Source organism: Physeter macrocephalus, chromosome 11 (assembly GCF_002837175.3).
Source record: "Physeter macrocephalus isolate SW-GA chromosome 11, ASM283717v5, whole genome shotgun sequence".
NCBI lineage: Eukaryota > Metazoa > Chordata > Mammalia > Artiodactyla > Physeteridae > Physeter > Physeter macrocephalus.
In genome coordinates, this window is record NC_041224.1 from 167,635,540 (window position 1) to 167,647,686 (window position 12,147).

General features: G+C 38.4%; 1 protein-coding gene across 7 annotated transcripts in view; it reads left to right on the forward strand.

Annotated features, from left to right (window-relative positions):
* Positions 1 to 2,501: 2,501 nt before the first annotated feature.
* Positions 2,502 to 12,147, forward strand: part of SPATA7 (spermatogenesis associated 7) — a 37,132-nt gene continuing 27,486 nt past the window's right edge. For 4 of the 7 annotated variants that reach the window (XR_008618721.1, XM_007105683.4, XM_055088666.1 and 1 more), the window contains exons 1-3: positions 2,502 to 2,678; positions 7,400 to 7,474; positions 9,405 to 9,500. Coding sequence is in view for 5 of the 7 variants with exons in the window: in XM_007105683.4 (XP_007105745.1) it covers positions 2,660 to 2,678; positions 7,400 to 7,474; positions 9,405 to 9,500 (190 nt within the window). In the remaining 2 variants the exon portion in view is untranslated. Of the gene's footprint in view, positions 2,679 to 7,399; positions 7,475 to 9,404; positions 9,501 to 9,807; positions 9,827 to 12,147 lie in introns of those variants that run through there. The other 3 variants (XM_007105685.4, XM_007105686.4, XM_007105687.4) reach the window with 3 other exon arrangements.

Genomic DNA, 12,147 nt, shown 5'->3' on the forward strand with positions numbered 1-12,147 from the left:
GGGAGAGGCCACAACAGTGAGAGGCCTGCGTACCGCAAAAAAAAAAAAAAAAAAAAAAAAAAAAATAGGCTTGATTAAACCATTAAATAAGAGTAGAAGAATAAAAGCCACCTGCCTAATAAAGGGAATTAAAGAGATAAATAGAAAAATAGGCTATGAATAGTTATTGCAACTGAGCACAAGTCTTAGTTTTGAGCTGACAAGCTAAGACAAAAAGAAACTCAATAATAAAAGTAAACATAGCAATGCATTAAGGTAGGATATTGTTTTCCTTCTAAAATACAGATATACAAGCCTCCAGATATCAATAACAAAAATGTACCATTGGAATAATTTCTTAACAATGAGAAATTCATGTTTAAATACTCAACAAAAGGTCTTCAGGAATGTCTACTCTCCAAGACTATTGCAGCTGGTGGTGATTCCCCAGTGGAAGCGTGTTCCTGGAGGCTAAATCTACAATAAGCCTATATTAGCTGCATGCATCTGCCTATATGATCGTGGGTTATCTCCTGGGAACAGCAACCAGAAAGGATCTTCTCTCTCTTCTTTATACACATAGAGTGAAGGCCAAGGACAAGTTAAACTGCACTTATGATAATATGTTCTCTGCTAAAATTGGAGAGAAAAAGACCCTATTGTCCACTTCTTGAAAGAATTGGAATAAAATACTTAAAAGAAAAATAATGAAATGAGGATGGCTTCAGTTGAAGTTGGATAGCAGCAATATAGTCTTCAGAACCCTCTCCCACTTTGCTGTCCTCGCTTAATCGTGGAGCCCCTTTCCTATCTGAAACTAAAATTTACTTTTGATACCCAAAATCTACTTTCACAAGAGAAGCTGGCATCACCTTTGTGTGAGTCAAGTCACTGTGTTGCTTCTCCCAGGGGCGTTTGTCCTTTATGTTTTGGTTCTAATTCAATCTAACAAATGCTTACTGGAGGCTATTATATGCAAGATATTTTCCAGATGCTAGTAGTAGAATAAAAGGTTTCATGTTTTTAGACAGGGATTTCAAGCATTAATGAGTAGGTAGGCAAGAGTGTTTTTGTTCTCTGGGTAATACCTGACTCTCTACCCCTTGCACCCTTCTAAATGACTTCTGCTGTTGGGGGCCACAGAACCATCACACACACTTCCACATTTCTCATATTTTGAATCTAATTTTCTCCTTTCCCTAGAGTCTTGGAGAATCAGGAGTTCAGATGAATTTCTGGCTTATTCCCCTTTCCTTTTCATAGTGTTCCTGACTTACTCCCTTATGCCTGAATTTCCTGATACCCAAGTTCTTCCGAGACAAAAGTCTTAGAAGAGAGAAAACTTTTATTTTCTGAACATCTCATTTTGCCAGGCACTGTATGTGTTAATCCTTACAACTACAAAGTTAGTAGCATCTCTTACATCTTAGAAAAGAGGGGCTTGAGGCTTCGAGAGGTTTGGAAACTAATTCAAGAAATTTAGGAACTAACTGTGGCCAAAAAAACTCACAATTAAGTTCCACATATCTGACTCCAAAGCCAGTACTTTTTCCATTACAGCAGAGGTTGGGGGCGTGTGTGTGTGTGTGTGTGTGTGTGTGTGTGTGTGTATGCGTGCGTGCGTGCGCGCGATTTTGCCTCTCAGGGGAACTCTGGCAACAGCTGGAGACATTTTTTGTCACAACCAGGGGTGGAGTGGGTGGGTTGCTACTGCCATGCAGTGCATAGAGGCCAGGGATGCTGCTAAACATCCTACAGTGCACGGGACAGCCACGCCCCCCCCAACAAAGAATTATGAATCCAGCCCAAAATGTCAATAGAGCTGCTGCTGAGAAGCGACACATTACCATGCTCCACGCCCCATTCTGTTCTTATTTCCAAGGATTCAAAAGTAACTGCTTCAAAATTAAACAAATTGTTCAAAGTCACGGATAAATCAATGCCTTGTTCATGTTGCAACTCTCTTCCATCATAAAGGAAAACACATTGGTGCCTTAAGATAAAAAAGGCGGAGGCGGGTGGTGGAAGAGGAGTGAGGAAGCTCAGTAAGCAGAAAGGAAATGCAAACTGATTATTGGGGTTAAGAATTAAGATATAAATATGTAGATGTTTTTCATCCCCAGGATTTTCACTAATACAAATGTTCACGTACTGCTTGGAAATTTAATTATTTGGAACTGGTTAAATGTTACCCAGACCTCAACCAACAATTGCGTTTGACTTCCTTCCGGGACCCAAGGGACATGGATGCCAGATGAGACTACCATCTCTTCCCGCTCTTCCCGCAGGGATGAGGCCTGCCAGGTGCTGGTAGCTCGACTCCTGATAAGCAGCCGCTCTGTGGACTACTGGCAGAGATCCAGAGCAACAGACTGGCGCTTGGGGATCTTTCCCCGCCCAGTCCGTCCACTCTCGCATCCTCTGCGGCGCGCCCGCCCTCTCCGGGTACCCCCGGGGGCGGGGCTGCGGGGCCGCGGGAGCGCACGTCCCTGCGCCGTGACGTCATAATCCCGGCGCCTTGGAACCCGCACTTAGCAGCCTGCTTTGCGTCAGTCTACATCTCCTGCCGCCGCTCTCGGGCACTTTCTCGCCAACCGTCTGCTGCGGGGGCTGGCCCGGCCCCAGGAAGGACTAAAGGGGACCCAGCGTGTCCCCACGGCGGCTGCAAGAGGATCTAAGCATGGATGGCAGCCGGAGAGGTAAAGGGCAGCTGTCGCGGGCGACCGCCATCTCGCGTCGACCCGCTCTCCGACCCTCGGGTCTGGGGTCCGGGTAAGGGGCCGCGCGGGTCGAGGCCGCGCGCTGGGCGCTCCCCGACCCCTGCTTAGTCGCCGGTGTTGACCCGAGTGTTGCCCCGAGCTGCCCAGGCCTCTCGCCCGGGATGAAGCCCTGCTTGCGGGGTTCATAGGTCCACTTCTTGGTCAGAATTCGGGGTTGGAGGCAGAGAAACCAAATGTGGTCTTTGGAGTCAGACCTCCCTGGGCCCAAAATTAAGCCCCGCTGCACTCCCGAGGGGTGAGCCTCAGTTTCCTCATCTCGAACCATGGGTGGTGGTAAAAACACCCATGGATTTTTTTTTTACATTAAATGGGTAAAAACACCCATTTAATCTTGAGAATTAAATGCAGATAATACATACAAAGCTCCTGGCACATTGTACTCAGTAAATACAAAATCCGTCATACGGTAACCCCGTCCCCGCCCCCCCGCCAAAAAAAAAACACCATTGAGTAACCCAGGGATTCTCTAACTTTAGGGCGAATAGGAATCACCTAGGAATCTTGTTAAAATGCTGGTTATGATTCAATAAGTCTGATGGGGGGTGCTGAGATTTTGCATTTTTAATAAGCTTCCAAATGATGTAGCGTTGCTGGCTACAGTTTTAGGAGCAAAGGACTAATCCATAGTCACTATGTATACCTGCTCTTGACTGAATACTCTGGGTTAAAATGGACATCCCTGTGGAACAATTGGAGCCATATAACTTTAAATCTCTAGGAGTCAGCCCAGTCCAAATAATCTGCATCTTCACACTTTCTGAGCGAGGCAGATAAGTCAATCTTCAGACCTCTTCTCCCAATTCAGTGTTCTTATCTATCTTAAACTGTATCTTTAAACCAAGCTGCTAGATGGTTCCTTGCAACAAGTCTTGCTTTGAATACAAGTGCGCCTCTATTATGTAATCATTGATCAAAATAAGTGCTGTTCTAAATGTAGGAGATAACTATTCATTGATCACCAAACTGTATACTCTGACACCTTGCCACCTAAGTTCCAGAAAAAGCAAATGAAAGTGCTGTTAATGGTTTTCAGAAGTTTTACCACATAGGCTAACATTACTCATGCTGTGTACCAGAAACTATTCCCAAGTTAACGTTTTTTAATCCACAGAACTTGTACATAGGTATTCTCATTTCACAGTGAAGAAACTAAAAGATCATAAGTAACTTGCCAAGGTCACAGTAAGTGGCACAACAGGCCAGGTGTGATGAATGTGAAACCCTAGAGCCATTGTTTTACTTAGCTATCCCATGGTAGAAGTGGGAGCATGGGAAAGAATATATGTAAAATTTAGAATATAATAGACTTAGTAAGACTTAGTGTCAGTATTTATTAAATTATTTTTAAAGTCAGGCTCATGTCAAAATGTAAAAAGGTTTCTATTTTTATAACTTACCCAATTTAATTAGCTTCATTTTTAGGACATTATATAATATATAGTATCAAACATTGTTTTTTATTTTGAGTTTTTAAACAAAATGTAATATTCAACAGAGATCTAGGGTAGTCAGTTCTCCTATACCATAATTGTTAATAGGAAACGATAAGTAATTTTAGCCAGAGCTAAAATACTTAATTTTAACTGAAAGTATTGCACTTTCTAAATTTCTTTGATTTCATTAAGAGGTTACCTTTGATGCTTTCAAGAGCACAAAATATTAAGACATCTAGGGGCTTCCCTGGTGGCGCAGTGGTTGAGAATCCGCCTGCCAATGCAGGGGACACGGGTTCGAGCCCTGGTCTGGGAGGATCCCACATGCCGTGGAGCAGCTAGGCCCACGTGCCACCACTACTGAGCCTGCGCGTCTGGAGCCTGTGCTCCGCAACAAGAGAGGCCGCGACAGTGAGAGGCCCGCGCACCGCGATGAAGAGTGGCCCCCGCTCGCCGCAACTAGAGAAAGCCCACGCACAGAAACGAAGACCCAACACAGCCATAAACAAATAAATAAATAAATAAATAAGCCACGCAGCTAGTAATCGACAGAACCATAATGCAGACCCACCCGTATCTTGCTCCAAATCCAGTGGGCTCGCCAAAACGCCAATTGTTCCTTCCTTTAAAAAAAAAAAAAATTAAGACATCTAACGTTATAATTTATCTTTTGTCATTTATTCTCTCTGACATTGTGCTCTCTAACTTCTCTAGATATACCTGCTTTTTCTTTTTCTGTGAACTGAAGGGAAACACACATACATTAGAAAGGAATTTGGAGGGAATAAACTGCATACAGGGAATAAACTTCTTAGCCTGTTTCATTTGATATAGTAGCTTGGAGCATGGTTTGAGTCCTAAGCAATTTATATTGATCAAGATAGTGTAATGGTTGACTCAGAAGCCAGAGTGCCTGGGTTCAGACCCGAAATCTGTCACATAGTAGTTGTGTAATCTTGGGGAAATTACATGCTTTACCTCTTAGTGCTTCGTCTATAAAGTGGGGATAATGATAGTACCTCTCATAGGATTGTTGTAAGGATTAAGTGAATTTGTTTCTACAAAGTGCTTAGAACAGTGCCAGGCACAGTTAGCAGTATTCAGTAAGTTAGCATTTGACTACAAGTGAAGAAGCCCAACTCAAGCTGGCTTAAGCTAAAATAGGATTTTTTGAGTTCATGTACGAATAGGCTAGGGAGGGTAGAGCTTCAAACATGGTTAGATCCCGATACTCAGAAGATGTTACCAGGAATCTCATTTGGTCTTGGTTACACTTTCCTCTGTGTAGGCTTCGTTCTCAGACAGGTTCCCATTGTGTTGTGCAAGATGGCCACCAGTAGTGCCAGGCTTATTTATGTTCTAGGAATTTCCTAAGAGTTCCAGTAAAAGTCCCATGATTATGTCTCATTGGCTGGACTTGGGTCACATAGTCATTCCTGATTCAGTCAACATTGCTGGCCAGTTTGGGGTGATATGCCCACCTCTAAACAGTGGGCTCCACTTGAACCAGCTGGGCTAAGAGAGGGGAGGAGTGGTTTCCCCAAGCAGGTTGAGGTCCTATTTCTAGATAAAGGGGCATTGGATTCTGGGCAGGCAAAAAGTCAACACTTTTTTCCCTCTGGAGAAATAAGGTTTGCTTGAGAGTTTTTTGGCTAGTTTGCTCTTTTTATGTTTAGTCTCTCTCTCTGGGCAAAAACTATGCTAATTTCATGACTGTCTTCATTACCAGGCCAAGTGGTATCACCTTGACTTCTCTTGTCCTAAATAAGTTAATTTTTTTCCTTCTTGATCTCTGGCCTATGATGTAGAAGGAGCTTCTTGGGTCTTCTGATCTCAGATTGTTTTTTGTTTTAGTCTGTTCTGGCAGGCTTTGTTCTCTGATCCTGGATTTTCGTTCTACTATCTTGATACCTCTTTTTCTATTTTCAAACATCATATTTCTTCCAGACTTTGTGTCTTCCCCACACCTTTATAGCTTATAAAAGCCCACCTGATAGCAGACTGGCCATTTTACCCACTTAAAACATGTCTTGGGATACATTATATTTTGCATGTTAAATTCCATTAAACTCTGTAACTCAGCCTTCCTATCTTGGAGGTTACCCCTCAAAACACAATCACTTTTTTGGGAGAGAAGTTATTTTGTGATAAAGTATATATCTAGTTTTCTGACAGCCTATCTGGTCTGAAACATGAGACACTGACTTTAGGGGACATAGCGAGTTTTCCATCACTAGAGGTGCTTTTAAATATAAGATGTTTAGGGACTTCCCTGGTGGCTCAGTGGTTAAGAATCCACCTGCCAGTGCAGGGGACACGGGTTCGAGCCCTGGTTGGGGAAGATCCCACATGCTGCAGAGCAGCTAACCCCGTGGGCTACAACTACTGAGCCTGCGCTCTAGAGCCCACGAGCCACAACTGCTGAGCCCACGTGCCACAACTACTGAAGCGCGGGTGCCTAGAGTCTGTGCTCCGCAACAAGAGAAGCCACCGCAGTGAGAAGCCCACACACCGCAACAAAGAGTAGCCCCCGCTCGCCGCCACTAGAGAAAGCCCACGGGCAGCAACGAAGACTCAACACAGCCATGAATAAATGAATGAATGAATGACTAAATGAATAAATAAATAAATTTATGAATATAAGATGTTTAGATAGAATCCAAGCAAAAGGGTAAGTGGGTTGGACTAGATGAACCTTAAGACATCTTTAATCATTAAGTTCTGATTCTGACATTTTTATATACATATATATAATAATATTATACTGTATAATTTATAATTTACCAAATTAGTTTGTGAGAGGATTACTTAAAATTATTTTTAAGGACAGACCAGCCTATGATTAAGTGAAATAGTTAATCATATGTATCAACTGAAAATCTAGTTGTGTTCTATCTCAAAATCATTTAAAAACCAGTAGGTCAGTGATTTACTGAATAAAGTCAGTATATATCAAACAACATAATTAATGTGTTTATCATTTTATCCAGTGAAACTTAAGCCTCAAGGCACAACTGTTTTGAAAATTACTTATTTTCTTAAAAGAGAAAGCCTTTTATCTATGGCCGCCGAATTTTTGTGTGATATATCATTGAATAAAATTTTAAACAATTTTGGTAAGATAAATTTATTATTTTTTATGTGTTCAGTAGTGTCTTTGTGAAAGTTGTGTTTCATTTATCCTAATTCATGTTTTTTTGTTAAAAGTCAGAGCAACCTCTGTCCTTCCCAGATATGGTCCACCCTGCCTATTTAAAGGACACTTGAGCACCAAAAGTAATGGTAAGTGAGTTACTTAAAATGGTAAAAGATTGTTAAAAGATTGACAAGTGTGTTTCCTTTATTTGTAAATTATATAACATGATGAAAAAATACTTCATTTAATCAATATTTGAACTTCATATTATCAATTATAATTACATATTATAGGAATTCTTGAGATTAGAAAATTTAGGAGCCCATCATGCCCTGGATGTGGACCTTGCTAATTGTGCTCCCTGCTGCAGCTCCAGCCCAGCTCTTCTCTTTGCTGGCCGACTACCCTGGCTGAAGGCATGCCTTCCTTGTTAAACTGGTGATTAGCAGATTGTTAAAGACACAGCACTGAAAAGGAAAAGCTGTGCAGAGGAAAAGAGCCCTTAAAAAATGCATTTTGTATCAGGAGCAAACACTTATCCAACTGGGCCTCTTTATGCAATTGGACTTCTAGATCCTATGAAAGTGGAATCTGTATTCTGTAGATGTTCTCACATTTTAAAGCCTTTAAAGTAAATTTTAATGTACATTTAAGTATTTTTATAATTATAGCTTAAAATGTTTAAGCCTGGGTTTTTAGGCAAAATACTAATTGAAAGTCTTTCTTTCCTTATTTACATGAAAAATCCTTTATACTGATCCTCCAAATGTGAAAGAAGAATCATTTTCCGTTACCTCATTTATTTCTTTGTAATAAAGCATATATACACATAGAGCCAGAATCATAAACTTTGAAAATCAATTTTTAAATAAAAATTTTGAACTAGTTTTAGAAGATACATATATAGAAAAGCAGGATGAAGAACAATACGTCATATACTAACTTTTTTTTTTTAAAGAATATATGTGCAGAGCTGGTATAGGAATAGTGATTGTAAGTATGAGATTACCTTGGTTCACATCTAAACTGCATCCTTTATCAGCTGTGTGACCTTGAAGACCTTACTCACATCTCTCTGCCTCAGTTTCCACGTCTATTAAATGGTGATAATAATGACTAAATGAGTTTTTACAGGTAAAGAGCTTAGAGCAATATATGTATGGTACCTATTCAATAAATGTTTTTAGTAGTAGCTGTAGTATTAGTGTCAAGATTATCATTATTGTATATACTTTTATTATGCATAGAATTTCCTTGGAAGGATACATTAAAAAAGTAGCAGAGTATACTTCTGGGAGAGGAGACTAGGGGTCAGGGCAGGAAATTCACTTATTTTTCAATGTCTCCATGCCATTTTAGCTATAATTTTTAACCACATGCATGTATGACTTCTCAAAAACTTTTTAATATTTAAAAAGTTATGCCTACATTTACATTTTATACATTTATACTCATATATACATGCTTAATTCTAACATTTAACAGTTTAGATGAGGTCAAGAAGTTTAACGTCATCCAATTTCTTTGTAATTATACTTGTCTTAAGATAGTCCTAATACTTCAAAAAGAATGCAGTAAACTGATTTGTAGGTCTTGTTTTCAGATATAAAATTAGAAGTTTGCATCTCAGAATAGAATCTTTGCCTAGAGTTTTGGAGTTTGAGATTTGTTTGATTTCCCAGACTCCATGTATTCAAGTGTTAACAACGGTAACATTATTTTATCATCAGGCAAGCAGCTAAACATTTTTAGTTATGAGATTGAGAGCTGTCAATAAGAAATAGTTTTGTAAATGTAATGGTAGATTATATTTCTCAATCTCTTCCCAAAACTCACAGGCTTGTAAAACTTATTCCTAGAAAGATTTGAACCCAATTTAGTGAATAGCTCATCAGTTATCAGTGCAAGGTGACAGCTGGGACATATTCAGCATCACAGATATAATGTCAGTATCTCCATGGTTGAACTTTTAGAACATTTTATAAAAAGGAGCTTAATAATCAGTAACTTGTTTATCTCATGATGACTTTTATATTAATTTTAAATATATAATGATTAAATATTTTTAATTTTTAGCTTTTTGCACTGACTCCTCCTCTCTCAGACTAAGTACCCTCCAACTGGTCAAGAATCACATGGCTGTTCACTATAATAAAATCCTTTCAGCCAAAGGTAAAAACGTGCAAATGTTAACTTTCTGTACCCAATTTAAACCCTTCTCAGCTTCACTTCTAGTTAGTGTAAATCTGTAGCAAAAATGAATACATTATATACCCATGGGTTTGTGTTTGGTGTAGTAAGATACCAACCACAGACTCTATATACCTAGCAAATTCAGAATGCCATTTTTATTAACTGTATTTGAATGTAATATCTGTGTTGTTTCATTTTACCTGTTATTCCTAATATATTTTTGTGATTAGATGCTGATCTTAATATAACAAAAGTTTATGATCTTCTCTTGTTTTCAAATTTGAAGAAGCTACACAGAGAAGATGGTAACTACAATTTTTTTTCTTTTTTGTCAGCTTTATTGAGGTGTAACTTAAATATAATAAAATGAACTAATTTTAAGTGTACAGTTGAAATTTTTGAAAAATATATACATTTTTATGATCACCACTACAGTCATGCTGTAAAAGAAGGATGGGCTAACTACAGCTTGCAGGCCAAGTCATCCTGCCACCTGTTTTTGTACAGCTCCTGAACTAAGAGTGCTATTTATATTTTTAAATGGTTGAAAAAAATCAGAAGAATAATATTTTGTAACATGTGAACATTACATAAAATTGAAATTCCGTCGTTCATAAATAAACACAGTCACATTCATTCTTTTACACATTGTCTATGGTGTCTTTTACACTAAAAGGCAGAGTTGACTAGTTGTGACAGAGGCTCTATCACCCTGCAAAGCCTGTAGAATTAGCTCTCTGTTCCTTTACAGAGAATGTTCACTGACTCCTGGTATAGAACATTTTCATCGTCCCCAAAGGTTCTCCCTAGTCCTTTGCAATCACTCTCTTCCCTCCAGTTCCTGGCAACCACTGATCTCCTTTCTCTCACTATAGTTTTGCCTCTTCTAGAATTTCATTTAATGGAATTATACAATATGTATCATTTTGGGTCTGGCTTATTTCAATTAGTTAAAACTTTTGAAACTAATCCATGTTCAGTATTTCTTCATTGTTATTGCTAAGTAGTATTCCATTTAATGAATATACCACAATTAGTTTATCACTTCACCAGTTGGTGGACATCTGGATTGTATTGACTCACTTTTGGCAATTAGGAATAAAGCTGCTGTAAACATTCACATAGAATCTTTGAATGTATGTTTCCATTTCACTTGGATACATTTATTTACCAGGAGTGGAATGGTGGCGTAATATGGTAAGTGTATGTTTAACTTTATAAGAAACTGCCAGACTGTTTTGCAGAGTGACAATTTTCATTTCCATCACTTCCACATCCTCACCAACACTTCCTATTGGCAGTCCTAGTGGATATGTAATGGTATCTCATAGGGTTTTAGTTTCTATTTCCCTAATGTCTAATGATGTTGAGCAACTTTTTTTTTTCCTTTTTTTTAAATTGGCATATAGTTGATATACAGTATTACGTTTCAGGTGTACTACATAGTGATTTGACATTTGCATACATTATGAAATGATCACCAAGTCTACTAACCACCTGTCCCCATAAAAAGTTAATTGCACTATTATTGACCCTATTCCTTATGCTATGTAGTACTTATCCGTGGCTTATTTATTTTATAAAGGGAGGCTTGTACCTCTTAATCCCCTTCACCTATTTTGCCCCCCATTCCCAGCTTCCTCCTTTCTGGCACCCACTCATTTACTCTTTGTATCTGAGTCTTTTCATTTTGTTTGTTCATTTTGTTTTTCAGATTCCACATATAAGTGAGATCATACAATATTTGTCTTTTTTGTCTGACTTATTTCACTTCTCATAATACCTTCTAGATCCATTCGTTATAGCAAAAGACAAGATTTCATTTTTTATGGCTGAGTAATATTCCATCGTATATGTACACCACATCTTCTTTATTCATTCATCTATCAGTAGACAGTTAGCTTGCTCCCATATCTTGGCTATTGTGGATAATGCTACGGTGAACATTGGAGTGCATATAGCTTTTTAATTACTGTTTTTATTTCCTTCAGGTAAATTCCCAGAAGTGGAATTACTGAATCATATAGTAGTTTAATTTTTTGAGGAACCTTCATACTGTTTTCCATAGTGATTGTACCAATTTGCAATCCCACCAACAGTGCACAGAGGTTCCCTTTTCATTGAGCAACTTTTCTTGTGCTTATTTGCCATCTGTGTATCTTCTTTGGTGAAATATCTATTTAAATCTTTTGCCCATTTTTAAAAAATGGATTGTTTGTCTTCTTAATATTAAGTTTTGAGAGTTCTCTTTATATGAATATGGGTCCTATGTCAGATACATATTTTGCAAATATTTTCTCCCAGTCTGTGACTTGTCTTTTCATTTTCTTAAGTTTTTATTATGAAATAACTTTAGGCTATAGAAAAGTTGCAAAAGTAGTACAGAATGTCACAGAAACCCTTCACCCAGCTTTCCCTGATGTCAAAATCTTGCAAAGCTATAATACAATTATTAAAACCAGGAAATTAATATTGACACAATACTATTAAATACAGACCTTATTTGAATTCCACCAGTTTTTCACCAGTGTCTTTTAAATTTTTTTAATTTTATCATTAGTAGAGCTAAAGTTTTTAAATTTTGTTTTTTTTTTTTTTTTTTTTTTTTTTTTTTGTGGTACGCCTG